Source organism: Halichoeres trimaculatus, unplaced genomic scaffold, assembly GCF_033239565.1.
Source record: "Halichoeres trimaculatus isolate MK-OKI-2021-1 unplaced genomic scaffold, fHalTri1.1 fHalTri1_scaffold_35, whole genome shotgun sequence".
NCBI classification, from domain to species: domain Eukaryota; kingdom Metazoa; phylum Chordata; class Actinopteri; order Labriformes; family Labridae; genus Halichoeres; species Halichoeres trimaculatus.
Window position 1 is genome coordinate 115,111 of NW_027437213.1, and position 16,215 is coordinate 131,325.

General features: G+C 41.0%; 1 protein-coding gene and 1 long non-coding RNA gene across 2 annotated transcripts; both read right to left on the bottom strand.

Annotated features, from left to right (window-relative positions):
• Window positions 1-2,565: 2,565 nt before the first annotated feature.
• On the bottom strand, window positions 2,566-7,650 carry LOC141786495 (zinc finger MYM-type protein 1-like). Its single transcript, XM_074665115.1, has 3 exons — window positions 7,624-7,650; window positions 3,244-4,530; window positions 2,566-3,009 (listed from the first exon to the last, which is right to left on the bottom strand). Exons 1-3 carry the CDS (start codon window positions 7,648-7,650, stop codon window positions 2,566-2,568), a joined length of 1,758 nt encoding a protein of 585 aa, XP_074521216.1.
• A 5,571-nt stretch (window positions 7,651-13,221) lies between these two features.
• LOC141786498 (uncharacterized) lies at window positions 13,222-15,915 on the bottom strand. The gene is made up of 4 exons (XR_012597799.1): window positions 15,835-15,915; window positions 15,556-15,583; window positions 15,132-15,265; window positions 13,222-13,344 (listed from the first exon to the last, which is right to left on the bottom strand). It is a non-coding gene; the product is annotated as an uncharacterized LOC141786498 (long non-coding RNA).
• Between the last annotated feature and the right edge of the window lie 300 nt (window positions 15,916-16,215).

Below are 16,215 nucleotides of genomic sequence, written 5' to 3' on the forward strand. Positions count from 1 at the left end.
GCCTGGGTCTCTCCCTCATGTGCTGACGTCAGGAGACGAGCGCTGCTCACTGCTTTCCCTGCAGTGGTTCTCTGCCAAAGTTTCAACCCGACGCCCGGCATCATCGCCGCTGTTCCAGCCGCTACTGTCGTTGTTAGAATCGACTCTACGGACTCAACTCATTGGACATCACCTCCGTGACGCTCAGATGACCTGCAGTAGGCCTCTAGCCTGTCCATCACCCCTCAACGGACATCCGCAGACATCTGCAGCGGGACCCAGTCACCTCTGTCGCCGCCTCCGCTCTCACAATCGGCCTCAGAACTTGCGTAAGACTATCTTGCATTTATTGGTATATCGTGGTCAATGCCCCAGAGATCTTGGGTGGGTTAGTGAGATTTATGTGGGTTGGTTTATGTCCTTTTATTCCATTTATTCCATTATTTATGATCAGTTTCACTTTAAATTCATCAATGTATTTATCCTTTTATATCTTTTACCTGTTCATTTATTCATGCACATATTTCTTCTTTTAGTTAATAAATAAACTTTTCATATATAAAGAAATTGGTTTCTGTCTTTGTGTGGTTGAAATTAACGACGTCTGTACACCGTTCAAAAGAATTCACAATTGATGTAGCGTCCTTTTGTTATTGAGACTTGATAATTAATAATTCTATGAATTATTAAATGACAAATTCTTACAGTAAACCTTTCTAGAGTTTCCCTGTTTTCTCCAAAACTGGGTGGTGCCCCGACTTAAATTTAAACTCACATATTGTAAGTTTAGATGTCTTTTGAAAGTTAGCTATACTTTCGCTCCAGTGGAATGCTGTTAATAATTAATTAGTCATTATCAGTGGCGTGGTGTGGGGATTTTTTTTTTTTGAGGAAGCCAAGTGAGACAAAGCCTCTAATCTGTATGATTTTTAGGGAGTGGGGTACATAAAATACTTTGTTGCAGCTTGTATATCGCTTTTTCATGTAATGGAATAACCTGTTAGAGCGCCCAGAGAGCGCTCATTTTACTTACTTTGAACACCGACACACACCTTTCACTCCCCCACCCTCAGTCACTCATTCACACGCGTACATTGTCCTCTTGACTTAGCTTAAATGTATTATTAATTTACTCAACCGCCCACTCAAACGCACAACCGGCCGCTTCATGCACACTGCTAATGTGCTAACCTCGCTGATTTCATTCAGTGGCTTGATGATGATGATGATGATTCTGTCATTTGATTGGTTTGAGGCCAAAGACAGGGTGGCTTCCCTTGACACGGTCTTGGCCAATCACAGGTGAGTAGTGTCATGACCGCAGCCTCATCTGATTGGTTATTTATTTATTTTTTTTCACCAAGGGACGCCAACTCTGCTTGGCTTCCTTGCAGGCAACAGTGTGCAGTATCATATTTTCACCACTTATTCACAGCATAACATTTAGGAGGGCGCTGTTTTACACATTGTAAAATGCTCAATAAGTAGAGGAGAGAAATAAGGAGGAGATGACAGTGACGAAACACAGAAGAATTATCGAAACTGTTATAAAGGAGTATTTTCATTAAAACACAGCTACAGTCTGAAAAAAGTGATGAAGCATGGCTTCCCATGGCTTTTACGGTTGCTAGGCGCTACCCGAGTAGCTGCCTGTTGCAGCAGCTCTCTCGTCTTTGTCCGTTTCTTGTAATTTTTTCGTCTCTTTTTCGTCATCTTTGTATTTGGAGTGGATCATCACTTTGTATGGTTCATTGTCGGTCACGGACACCAAACTTTTTGTGGCTTCGGCGGTATTTTTTACTACTTTTCTCCTGTGTTTGTCTGGAGATCCTACATGTAACCATGGCTGCATTGTTTACATGCGCAATTAGCTGTTAGCAGCAGTGGCGGCCCGTGATAAAAATTACCGAGGAAGCCAGCTTGGACAACGAATTTAATTCAGTATTCACCTGTTATTTCCATGCAAACAATGTAGCCTACTGTTACAGTACTTTTATTCTACCCACTTCTCATTCATTCCAGTGAAAAAAAAGAGGACAGCATGTGTGAGAGACAGTAAGCCTGCGGGGGCGGACGTTCTGGAGAATACCTGAACCGAACTGATCTCTGGAAACGGCTTTTGTTGGCGGCAGAAATGACTTCGTCTTTACAGCGCACTTTTCTTGAAAACGGCACAGAAAATAGTTGGACAGGAAAATGTGCGGCTTCGTGTGGATGTAGCCTGAGTTTGACTGACTTATTGACTGTTTTGTTGACATTCCCTTTAGCGCAGCTCCATCTAGTGTATGCATAACGCAACCCCAGCCACTACTATAGCTTCTAATCTATGCGCCCTATAATGCGGTGCGCCCAATATATGAAAACAGTTGTCAAATAGGCCAGTCATCGAAGGTGCGCCCTATTTCCGAAGCGCCTTGTAGTGCGGAAAATACGGTACATTATGCATAAGAAAAAATGTGACAACTCTGTCATCAAAAAGGCCACGGCGGGCCATGGTGCTGTCCACGGTGCTGAAGCTGGACAGGTACAGGGGCATGGCAGCCCATTTGTCACAAGATGCATACATTTTTTTAATGTAACTCACCGCTACTTGAAGAGCAATGGCATTCTTCTATCCTTCATCGTGGCAAACCGAGTAGTGATTCTGTCATATAGCTCCCCGCGGGACTTGAGGTCTTGTGTGACAGAAGACTCCATGGAGATCTTGGCCAAATGTCCCAGTCTGTCTTGTCCACAGCTGTTTCTCAAGTAGGTTTTGATCCTTTTCAAGCAGGAAAAGGACCTCTCTGCAGACGTGCTTGACACAGGTATGGTGAGCATCAGCCTCAGTAGTTTGCAAACTTCGGGCAAGGCAGAGGTCAGTTCATCTTTAATGAGCATCTTCAGGAGCTCAGCTGGTGGCTTGTGAAAGAGGGTATCTGCATAGATGACTTGCAGCTCATTTCTCAGTCTCAGTTCATCAAAAACTGGGTAGGTTTTAACCAACTGAGAGATCTCAACCCCCGGGAATCCTGCAGGCTGGGAATATGTCTTAAATGACGCATTATCCAGGACACAAAAAAAACTTAGACACTTCATGTCCTCAAACCTGTGTGTCATGTGCTGCACAATACCATCAAGCAGCTGGAAAAAGAGGCGTCGGTAGGCATCCACAGGCCCTGTGTCCTCATGTTCCCCATCCGGAGTGACTCCCAGCTCAAAATCTGCCCAGGCCCGGCAGCGCTGCTTGCGTCGCAGCTAGTTTGGCATCCCAACAGCCTGTACTGTCTCCTCGTACAGCTGATTGAAGGTTTCGGTGCTCCGGGTTGCTTTTAAAGCAGTCAAAGTGCCATTGACTCTTTCCTCACATTTTCTAATGGCCAACGCTCTGCTCTGAAGCACCTGGAAAAGGGGCTCAGTCAGACCAAAAATCGTCTTGAAAACCCCAAGCATGAACATGAAATCAAAGTCATCCAGCTTCTGTCTCAATGCCGAGCTCTGTGCTATTGCATCCTTGTCCCAACCAGGTTCAGCTGTGATCCGATCCAATGCAGTGATCAGTGATCCTCGGCCCTCATGCACTGCGTGCACTGCGCGGCTTTTAAAGTTCCACCGAGTGGTGCTGCCGCCGGGCACGCGGATGCTGTCCACTTCTTTGAGCAGTGCTGTGCGCTTAGGTGAGCGGCTGAAGAAGTTGTGGAAGGAGTCGAGAGAAGCAAAAAACAGTCTTGATTCCCGAATATTGCTTGTCCCCTGAGCCAAAACTAAATTAAGTTTGTGTGCATAGCAATGAACAAACAATGCGTGCCAACATTTTACTTTTACGAGCGCCTGAACGCCTCCTCTCTGGCCACTCATACAGCTGGCGCCATCATAAGTTTGACAAATCAGCTTTGTCTCGGGATTGTAGCTGCCAATTGTTTTCGTCACCACTGCAGCAATGGTTTCAGCATCTCTCTCCAGACTAATATCATGGAAACCAAGAAACCTCTCACATATGATGCCGCTCTCGTTTACATAGCGGACTATGACTGTCAGCTGGCACCTGCACGATATGTCAGTGGTATCATCCACCTCAATGGCTATGAATGGAGCAGCATTTATTTCTTTATCAATTTCTTCCTGGATGACATGAGCAGTGCTTTCGATGATGTCATTCTGAATTGTCTTTGATGTGCCGGTAAATGCGGTTGCTGATGATAAATGCTCCGCCATGGTGGTGTCAAATTCAGCAAAAGTCTGCACAAGCTCCATGAAGTTTCCCCTGTTGCCGGAGCTGCTGGTCGATTCACTGTGGCCCCGGAATGCCTGCTCCTGGCCTCCGAGATATAATACAGCAGCAATCAACCTCTTCAAAATGGCACGGTTTTTCTCCACCTGTTGGTTGTGCCTCGTTACGCTTATTGCAGCCGCTTGATCCAGTGCTTCATCAATCCGTACTCGTCCGAAAAGTTTAAGTTTGAGCTCAGATGTTATACGGCCTCTGGACTTTGAATGCCTCTCCATGGCCCTCGCGAGGTTGGCCAGATCCACGAATCCTGTGGTGCTCAGGGGTTGTTCAAGGAGCCTGATCTGTCAAACAGCAGACATGGCCAGCAGAAAAGCCGGTTAAGCCTGGCACTCCCTGTTAGCCACTCGTTTCTAGCATAGTTAGCTTCACAAAAAGAGCGGACTTTTCCATCGGCTCTGCCCTTCGTTAAGTGGAGCATTGGAGTCGGCCTACCGTCCCGCTTGACCTTTAGTTGAACCTCAAAAGGAAGTTTTTTGAAGTCATTTTTTACAAAAAAATCAAGATCTTTGTCACCATCCATAGCTGAACTTTCTGTGTGGGCTAACACTGACACTCACACTGGCGCCGGCACAGTTGAATCAGTGTGTTTATTTTTTCGTAACGGTGTGTTATTGGCTGGAAGCCAGATTCGATCTGGCCTCCCTCATATCTTTTTTAATGATGCATCAACCAGTAAGCGATGAGCCTTGCTTCAACCTGATTGGCTAATACAGGCTGTTTTTTTTTCTAAGGGAGGCAAAGTGAAGCGGGCCTCCGTGCTGACTGACAGGGCAGAGGGCATGAGACACGTAGTGTAATACACAATGAGAGCTTGACAGGAGGGCGCTGTTTTGCTTCTCACGCTAAGCCAAAGCAGAGGTGCGCCAATGTAGTGTTTTGACAAGGAAATGACAATATAAAATACATTGTGGTTAAGCTTGTTTATAGGCTATTTTTTTTCTTTCTTGTTATATTTTTTGGGGAAGCCAGGCTTCCCTTGGCCTCCGTGAAAAACCGCCACTGGTTAGCAGCCTGTAGCATGTCAATGCTAACTAGTGTAGGGCTTGATGATTTCCCTCGAGCTGAGGAGGAGGCGGTGAGGACGAAATGCTGGTTCTCGGATGTGAGCTGGGAGGTGACGACGTGGACCTGTCCTTCCATCCATCGTTGTTGGGAACGTGGAATCTCGCTCCGGGGGGTGGATGAGCTAGCTGTGCTAACCCAGCGGCATCATGCTGTTCACGGACGTGGCTGACGGAGCAGACATCGGACGCCGCGACACATCGGAGGAGCTTCGCCTGCTGTGTGCAGACAGGATCCAGGAGACAGAGACTGAACAGACTGCTGGGGAGGCTCAGTCCTGGACCCTGTGGAGGTGGAGACTGGCTGGGCTGGAGAGTGGTGGACGAGTGGTGGACGAGTGGTGGACGGGATGTCGTCATCTAATTTCTTATGGACATTTTTGCACTTTCTATACTCTTTCTTACTTATGTTTTCTTAAATGCTGCGGTGACTCCTGAATTTCCCCTCGGGGATAAATAAAGTATTTTTCTATTTCTATTCTTTCTTCTATTCTATTCCCTTGGCCTCCGGGAGAAAACGCCACTGGTCATTATTTGACACCAATTCACGCTACACCACTCAGCCAAACCAGCACCCCAAATAACAGAAAATTTTACTCAAAGTGGCTGTTTTCAACCCCAACAGTCCACAAGGGTCAAACAAAGAAAATGGTGCTTTTCCGCCAAAACAAGGTTTCAAAGTTCTTGTTTGTTTCACTGAGGATATGATTTTGTCTGCCTTGTTTAGGGTTGTCTTGATTGTAATAACTAGAATGTTAATTTCAGTGAAAATGGTAACAGGCAGCTATTCAACCCTAGCATTTCAAGTGAAAGTGATTAGTGTTGACATAACATAACACAGGATCACATTGTTCTTTAACTGTAAAAAAAAATTAATCATCATTAATTTTGAAATTAGAAAGAAGAGACGACACTCCAGAAGAGGTCAACTGAAATCGTGACTTTTTAATAATGACCTCAGAATCCTGTCGTTGTTGAGTCAAATGAACCCTTTAACACAGCTTGCCTACAAAAGTCCAAAACCACTGTCATTTGTTGAGATGCAGCTCTCCAACTGAAAAAAAAGATCTCCATAAGAGCAGATATGACCAGGCAACCTGAGGGTGCGGAAGCATGTGGATGAAGTTGGATGCTGTCCTCGGACAACCTCCACCTTCATGTCAGTCATGGGTATTTCCCATCCAAACTAGAACTTAAAAAGCTGCTTCATTTTTTCTTAGGATGCTGAAAGTACACAGAAGCAAAGCACAACACAGATATGTCAGATAAGATCGGAAACTGAGACAATCAATAGAACAATAAAAATTAAGCTACAGCTTTAGGGGATAGTATGGCTCTTCTGATGTCAGTTGTATAAGGTGCTTGTGCCTTGCACCTGAAGAAGGAGGGAGAAAGGTGGTCTTTGTATTTGTAAGACATGCCACTATTCAATGCAGCACTATGCTCCACCCTGCATACACTTTGCACTATTTCACTAAACAGTGGGCAAGCTGAAGTCCCTTATTTACATCTCATCAGAAGAGCTCAACTCTGTCCTTAAAATCAATAAAAAAAAACTATTTAAAAGGCACACTTCAAAGCAGATGGGTTTTGAATGCAGCATACCTGTTCTCACAAATTAATGCAGGTACCCAATTGTTCTATGTTTGCAATCAAGTGGCTACCCATCATCTGTGTCATCCCCCAACTCTGCATCCTCTGGCCATCTGATATGGTCAAGAAAGATCTAAGGAAGAAAACAGAGCGATCGTGGTAACTTTACAAAAGGTGTGTCATCACTTGCAGCCATTCTTGTTAATGTTAGTGTGCTTGTTGGTTTCTGTCAACACAGGAAGATCCCATGCCAGTGCTAAGTCAATTATGGCTGCTCTCTGATCCTCTGTGAGTGTACTGTGTTTGCTGCATTCTCCTCCTTTCTTGTCTGAGCCTTGATCCTCATAGAGCTTTTGAAGAAAGACAAGAAAAAGCAAGATCACTCTCAAATAGTAAGTTAAGATGTATTAGATAGAACTATAGTGTAGTCAAGTATTATCAAACATGCAAATGTTAGCTTGTGTATTGGAAGCATCACACTTAATATAATTTTGATTTCAAAAATCAGAGCAATGTGGTATATACTTTGATTTGGGGACATTTACATACTTGTGCTAAATTACCTTGTAAACATTTTTCAACATAACACTAAGCTTAAACACAACTCTGTTGTCTATCAGGATGTGAAAAAGAACTTTAACATTTAACATTAATCAAAAAGTGGTAAGAACAAAGAAAACTGTACCACCAAAAGTATGAATTTCTCCTGTATAGACTTACAGGTTTTAGAGTCTCCCTGACATCCATGTCTGCCACATCTACATCTTCAAGGGTAATTGTAGCCGTCTGTGGATCATCACCTAACAGCACATGAAGCACTGCTGGACTGAACCCAGGCAGACGAGAGCCACCGTGTAGAAGAGAATGACCAATCATCCTTCCTGCCACAACAAACATTTCACTCTAAACCAGCACTTGAGAGGTTGATGGGATTAGATGGTCAGCTTGGCCCTCAAACAGCAGAGCCCCAGTTGCATTTCCTATGAAGGTAAATATTGAGCATTAAGGGTGTTACAAAAATGACATTTCAGTTATTACATCTGTCAGACAGTTCAGCAGATAATAAAGAAATACACAAAATTCATTCATTTTCTGAACCGCTTATCCTGTTCAGGGTCTCAGGAGGCTGGAGTCTATCCCAGCTTTCATTGGGCAAGCAGGGTACACCCTGGACTGTTCGCCAGTCAATCACAGGACTGACACAGACAGGTACACAGCCTTTCACACACACACACTCGCACCTACAAGTTTTTCTCTACAATTTAGTGTTCAATTAACCCTGATGAGCATGTATTTGGACTGTGGGAGGAAGCAGCAGTGCCCAGAGAGAACCTACGCATGCACAGGAAGAACATGCAAACCACACAGAAAGGCCCACCTGCCAAGCTGGAAATCGAACCCGCAACCTTCTTGCTGTGAGGCTGCAGCACTAACTGTTGCGCCATCCGAAATACACAAAATACTACATAAAAAGTTCACGTGTATTGTGCATTTACACAGGATTTGGTTTTGTTGGTTTATTTCTTGAGGATATACTATGAGTCTAGGTTGAGAGAAAACTCAACAAGTCATGCAAAGTCAAAATGTGGCCTACAGCAATTTACAAATTTTATGTCAACGCCCATAATAGATTCACATACCACTGTAAAAAAGAGGAAACTACATTGGTGCTGCCAAATTGTACAGGCCTACATCACATTCTACAGACTGAAAAAAAAATATTTGTTTGAGAATAATTCATTTGAATAATTCATTTGAATTATTCTCATCTCTTAAAATAAAAAGTTTTTTTCCCAGAACTATTAATGTTTAGATGGGGAAAAAAAACATTTCTTTAAGAGCTTTGAAAAACATTAAGAATGTTGTCTCAACTTATGTAAAAATCCATGGTCCAGGAGTTGCATTAAGCAAACGTGTTCTTTTTCTTATATCACTTTGTACAACACATTTGTCTTGAGGACTTACCTAGATCAACTTGGAAACCATGATGCAATTTGTGCATTACCATACTGAAGAAGTGACGATTTACACCATCTCCAATAGCCACATCTCCTGGAGACACAAGTAATAGTACATAAATGCAAAGAGTGACCTCCTGTATTGTACCAAACTTGACTGTTCTTTTTCTATCCACTTTATTGTGTGAGGTACCAATGCATAGTCAGTGTACCACATGCAGTGGATAGAGGTGTTCAAATCAAGGTTTTGAGAAGTAAATAGAAGTCCCACCAAAGAATCAATGGATCTACTGTCCTGAGAGTGGGTGTGAGAGTGAGTGGTTGTTCGTCTCTGAGTTTTCCCTCTATGACAAAATGGAGACCTGTCAAGGTCACTCATCAAAAGTCAGCTGGGATCAGCCCTGGCCTCTCACTTCCCCATCAGAGATAAGTGAGTAAGATGATGGATGAAAACACTATTACAATAATATGTCAGCTGCTGTACTGGAATTTCTGTGTGCTTCTTTTCTAAACTGGGGGTGTGCCAACAGCCAACAATAATGGATAAGGACAGGATGAATATCTCATCCAACCACCTTCAACAAATCAGAACTTTCTCATCAAAGGATTAATGGAAAAGTGAAGGGCAGTTTGTGATTCAGTATTGGGCATAACGTACATCCAGAAGCTGTTTCATATGCAAATGATATTTAAATAAAAAGCATTGTTTATATACATTTCAAGCTCCAAATTAACCCGAAAGTATGCTTCTCTGGTCTTAAGATAGAAGAGAGAAAGAAAGTGAAAAACCAACATGCTTACAGACTTTTAAAACAACACAGTACATCTTTTTTGGTCAGGTATCAGTACCTTGTAGCTTTGCTTGAAAGGGTCTTGCCCAGTCAATCCTGGGAGCTTTGTAAAAGCTCAAAATTCTCCCTTCTTGCTCCTCTAGGTCTTCCCCTATGTCTATCTTGATCTTGAGGGTGGGCTCATCTTCACTGCTCTGAATTAATGTCCTTTTGTAATGGTCCGCTGCTAGTTCTGGATCAGCAATCGCTTCCCATGCTGAAAATTCAAAAGTAGTTTACAAGGTACCTGAAACAAAGTGGGCAGTATACCTTGCATACTCTATGCACTGTAGTAAATACTGAACAAACCAAATATTAGAGTCTTTATAGCAATTTTTAAGGTGCAGATCTATGATTTAAGAGAACATTCCTAACAATGCAAATCTTTCATTTCATTATACTATAATTCCAACTACCTTGAACATTACATTCCATGGGTGTGGGCTCCAGTGGGTTATCCGCTTGTGAAGAATTGCAGATAATCCCAGGAAATCTAAACATTAAAAAAATTCAAATAAATAAACGAAAACACACAAGGACAAGCAAAAATATACACCTCATTTTGATATTTGAAACAACAAGTATTCCTACTACCAATAAGTTTTTGCAGGACCCCCATGGCAACTGCACACTCATAGGTATCCAATTTATGTCTGCTATACCTTTCCCCATAGACATTATACACGTAGACGCCTCATTGACTGGCGATGCCTATTGGAGCTGACATAGCTGCCGGCCGCCATCTTGGATGGGTCTCACACACTGCCCCAGCACGTTCATTATACTGAGAAAGGTGTAGAATGCACAACTATTATGAGCATAACTCAGCGAATTTTTACCCGATTTTCACATGAAAACGTTAGTTATACTGACATAAAACGATAAATGGTCAATAAAACAAAATTATTGTGAAGTCTTACTTGTGAATGGTAATCCCACATGATCTACTCTCAAAATTGCGCTGGTTATAGCAACCGTAGGTGGCACAAAATACCGGCATAATTAATCACTTTGCGCTCAATCCATTTGTGTCTGCTGCTGGAATGTAGTGAGGAGACCCATCCAATATGGCGGCGACATGCTACGCGGTTCAGTACGTAATGAAGTGTCTATGTATATATGTCTATGCCTTTCCCCACATGAACTTGCATGGAATGCCAGGCTCTCAGCTGGGAATTACTCATATTGGACAGGAGTCCTAAGGGCACATCCTTATACGGGGATACACACACAGTGGTTATTGAACTACAAAGAACTTACAAAGAATGAAATAAAACTTTGTTTTCAATATCAGTTTTGGTAATTTGTCACTGATTTTGCCTTAAAGTGGCATATGAGTGGCATCTTACCAAACCAGCATCCTGCTCTGATGTTTGGTCCTCAGTGGCATCACTCCTCTTGTTAGTAGAATATAAAAAATATGAAAAAAAATACTTTTCCGGCAGTTACATTGTCAACCAAGGTACAGTATTCAATCCTGTGATGGTTAAAAAATTAACAAATGTGCCAGGGTAGATTAGCTAATTTAGTTATAACAGGGTTCCTACAGCTCAACCCAGGTTAAATTCAAGACTTCGTAAGACTTTTTTAAGGTCGTTTGAAATAAAATTTAAGACCAAGTCAACAACGAACAACAATTGAAACAAAGAAAACAAATAAAAACATCACATGAATTACCTGGCAATTTTAACCCAATGTTTGTTTTTTAATAAAACATCACTTTTTACCTTCTTTTTAACCCCATGTTTACAAATGTATGCCTATTTTCACATGTCTTTTGAAATTTAATATCAAATTTAATTCCCAATTTTGCTGCCATAATCATTTTTCCTAAGCCACTTTTGGACCAATTTTGCCATTTTTTGCGATTTTATACCTACTTTGCATCTATTTATTAACCTTTTTCTACTTTCATACCATTTTTACCCATTTTTTACAATTTCATGCCTATTAACCTCAATATAAACACTTTTTTCCCACTTTTGGACCATTGTTTTACATTTTTTAAACCCAATTTTAGAACTTTATGCCTATTTTGCAGCAATTCATCTTTTTTGGCCACTGTCAGAGCCATTTTTGCAATTTTTACATGGTTTTTGAAATTTAATTAAAAAAATTTAATTCCCAATACTGCTGCCACAATCAATTTTCTCAGGCCACTTATGGATTTTTTTTGTCAATTTTTCCCCATTTATTTCTATCTCCTGGCACTGTAGGTAGAACCAATACATGCGTCTGCTCTAAAAGATCCTGGTGCAACCACATCACCGTTTTGTTAGTTCTGCTATTGTGATCATGCGATGTTGCTGTGAGAGTAAACCGGTGAATTATTTTTGAAAAATAGATAAATGTTAGTAAATATTTTTTAGTTCAATCCAACATAAATCTTACTGATGTGTTCAAAATTTTAAGACTTTTGAAAATTGGATTTAAGACATTTTAATGCCAATTAAGGCTTTACTTTTAAAATAATGAGTTTAATGCCTTTTAAGACTTTTCAAGGATCCGCGGGAACCCTATATAAATCATTCATAATCCAACTTACATGTTCCTGACAGGACTGAATGTGAACTGGAATAAGTGGAAGGGGAATCAACATTCCACAGGTGATACGAGTATTTTTTGGCATCCTCTGAAACTCAGCTGCATCGAATGGCAGTAGACTGGTTGTTAGTTTGTCTTGCAGTGGGACAATGTAAAGGATGTTCTTTCCATTGTTTGATGAGCTCTTCAGAATTTTAGCAGTATACCCCTCAGACCCCTGAGGCAATGGAGTGTTTTTTTCTTTGACCACTACCTCCTATAGATTAGATTAGACAAGACAAGACAAGACAAGACAAGTATAAGTTGCAAGACACTTCACCCATGTTGCCTGTGTACAAATGTGACTGAATGTCTGGCAGTGATTGGAGAGACCATAGACCCAGTATGGCAGCCTCAGAGCAGCTGTAGCAACAAATGTATAGCTTACCAACACCACTGTGATAATGTGAGAGTGAATGAATAATGTATTCAGTAAAAGAGAAAGGTTTTACAAAAATCCAATGCATTATCAATATTATTGTTATTATGAGTACTAGTCACATAATATAAACTAAAACTCTACATAAGTGACAGGAGAAACTCACTAAGAGCTTTTTCAAGCAGCCAGCCAACACGCAAATCTCACATTTTGGGATATTCTTCTAGCAGCACCCTGCATATCTGGAATAAGATATTGTGGCTGAACATATAAAGTAAAGTAACTTGGCTGATAGGAAATTCAGCCTGGCTGTTATATGCCCCTATGCACTATATAAAAAGTGGATAACGCATGATTAAAAAATTTACAGTAGGAATATGTTTGTACATCAGAATACAATCAGCCCATCTTTGTCTCTCCTCATGAAATATCTGCACAACCATCTTTTCAGTGCCGTATGATCTTGTTATTTGTCAGTCTTTGAGGCTCACCTCTGTGTGATCTGCATCATCTGCAATATTTATAGTCCTTCTTCCAAGACCTGCCTGGAGAAGCACTGTTTTGTCATGGGGTGTTCTGTCTGTGTTGGCAGGCTGCAGGTAGAACTGCAGCTCCATTCACCACCCTCGTCTGCACATCTGCTGGTCTTTTTTTGCGTTTTTGTCCCCTTGAATACATTGCTGGGAAACATCTTGAGTAAAAGTTTGACAATAATCAATAAGTGAAATTTGAAAAATAAAATGATTGATTTCTTCAATAAATGTAATTTTAAGATGCATTGCACCATATTGTTGTATTTGTAAAATTCTGTGTTAAGGCTTTGTTATGCCCTGTCCAGCTCTTAATAACCATATTATCTCCATAGGAAGTAATTAATAAGCATCCTCCACTGACATACAGATGTTCAATAGCACTTAGCCTTGAACACTAGTAGGCAAAAACTTGAGGCATGGATACATTCAACCTGTGGACTTTTTCCCCCAATTTATTTCACAGACACAGTTATAAGGAGTTAATTATGTAAACTTATTCATCACAGCAATTTTGATCTAATAGGGGAGACTGGGGACAGTTGCAACACTTTTTACATTACTCTCAGTTACTCAGAGAATATTTGGACTAGTCTCACCAAATCTTTACATATTAAACCTACATCTGTCTGCCAAATGGCCATACCATTTAAAGATGGCTACTTATAACATATTAATCAGAATATTTATTTGAATAGAGGAATTCAGACGTTGCAACTGACCCCAAACCTGGGGACAGTTGCAACACAGATCAGGGACGGTTGCAACATATAAAAAAACATTAACTTTTCACTAATTATCCTCAGGGTTTTGTCTAAATAGGACAAATACTAATGTGGGCTCAAATTCAATTTTCTTTTTTGTACAGCTTTAAGGTATTTAATTTGTTTTGTTTTGTTTAAAACATGGGCCTACCTTGAGTCAATGTGCAGATATTACTGAAGCTATAAAAACTCAATATTGCATTTTTGGGACAAAAAGAATGGAATAACTTGCAATATTATGTTTTGATGCCGTGCTTGCAAGATTCTTTTTTTTCTTGTGGAACCTGAACAATGTGGTGTGGCATATGTCAAAGGCCTTGGTCACTGCCCTCACTGATTTGCCCTCAACTGTAATAATATCTAAGGCTTGTTCCAAAATACTGAGGGGAACCCCTCTGTTAGTGACTCTCTTCCTCACTCTTTGCATACTGAAAATAAACAGAATACAAATTTCTCTATTTAGATGATTCATTCACTCTATGACAAGTTTATATGACACATACAACATACAACAATAACTAAGTGCTAATTTTTGCTTTACAAGTTATTTGGGAAATTATTATGTTTATCATTAGTGTTACTTTCTTCATATGATCGCCTGTTCTGTTCATCATGAGCAATAAAATATATTAATTTTGCCTATTTTGAACTAAAAATGTTAAAAAAAATATGGTTGTGTGGTCTTTTCTAATATGACTAACCTAATAGCATGGGGACAGTTGCAACAGTTGCAACTGTCCCCATGGTACCAGTCATGACAAAACACCATGTGCTAGCTAGCCACATTGACATTGACACATGCTCACCATGTCATTTAATAGTCAACAAACAGTGATTCAAACTAGATAGGTTTGGATTCATTCATACATAAGGTCAGGACAGTATGACTAAACAGCTCATGAAAAAAGCTATTTTCATACCTCCAAAACAACTTTACTTGAGAAAAGCAGGACCAGATGCTCAATATGGCCTCTCTCTTCTTGGTGGGTAGAGGGTCTAACTGAGCATGTGCAGTGTGAGTGTCATCACTCTAGCATGTTTCTGATTAGAGAAATAAGGCTTGTTGCAACCGTCCCTTGTTGCAACTGTCCCCAATCTCCCCTAATAAAAGTGTGTATCTGAGAATTTCTTCACAGCTTAAGATAAAACAACAATAACATGATTTAAATATAGTGGACACTTGCCGTTACATCTCCTGATGGACACTGGTTGGTCTTCCAGTCCTGGGAGTGACAAGCCCAGAGGTGAAGGGCTGAGCTTGTGCACTGTTAATTGTGCTCAGAAGTGCACGTACTGCAGCCTCAATTTCAGTGGTACTCTAGAAAGATAAGGGTTTTGTATATTATTTGATACTTAATATTACAATGTACAGTACATTTAACTTGCATAACTCATAATGTGGTTGTTTGGGTTTTGAGTTTTCTCGTGGTTGTGGGTTTCTTATGAGCTTTAATTATGGTATGGCATTTTTATTTTTATTGATAGGTCAGTTGGTCTTAAAAATCTGTTGATTATGCCCAGATAAGTCCTGAGATACTTCGATATGACTGGCTAACAAAACCTTTAGCTATTATCGTCTCAGAACATTGGCCATGATAATGTACTCACCTGAGAGGACCCACCCTGCTGTCATTTTCTACATGGTAAAATAGAAAAAAAAATGTGAGGCATGGTTCATGCTAGCAAAGAGGCTCAATATGTCCAGGGGTGTTTTTAACGGGAACGGGAGGCTAATTTATATGAACTTGTTTGTTAGCTTGCTAAGTTTATAGCAAACACAAGAAGCTAATCCTTTCAAGGCGGTCATGTTTAGCTATTTACATTGCTCACTGAGCGACCAGTGTGCATACTTATCCTGTAAGTTAAAAGTACTATGGTTTGCAATACCTTAAATCACTTGATGCTGGCGGCGAAGGGTCTTGTTGGTAGATTCACTCCATGTCCACGCGCAAGCGCTCTGACCTGCCAGGGTGGCCCCGCTCTGATTGGCCAAGGTGGGCCGTGCTCTGATTGGTCATAGTAGCAGCCATTCTCCAACAGACCCCGCCTCTGTATCCTGCAAGTGCTCAAATTACTTTTGCATCAAAGATCTCAGACAAACCGGAGCAAAAGTGAGAGTGCAGAAATTGCTGTGTGAGCACTCGCAACAGTGGATTTGTGCACTTGCAAAAAAATAAATCTGAAGACCTGTAATTGTTGAAATGTATTTGCAGAAAAAAAATATCTTCAGGTATGCAAAAAAAAAATTCTTCAACTACACAACTCTTA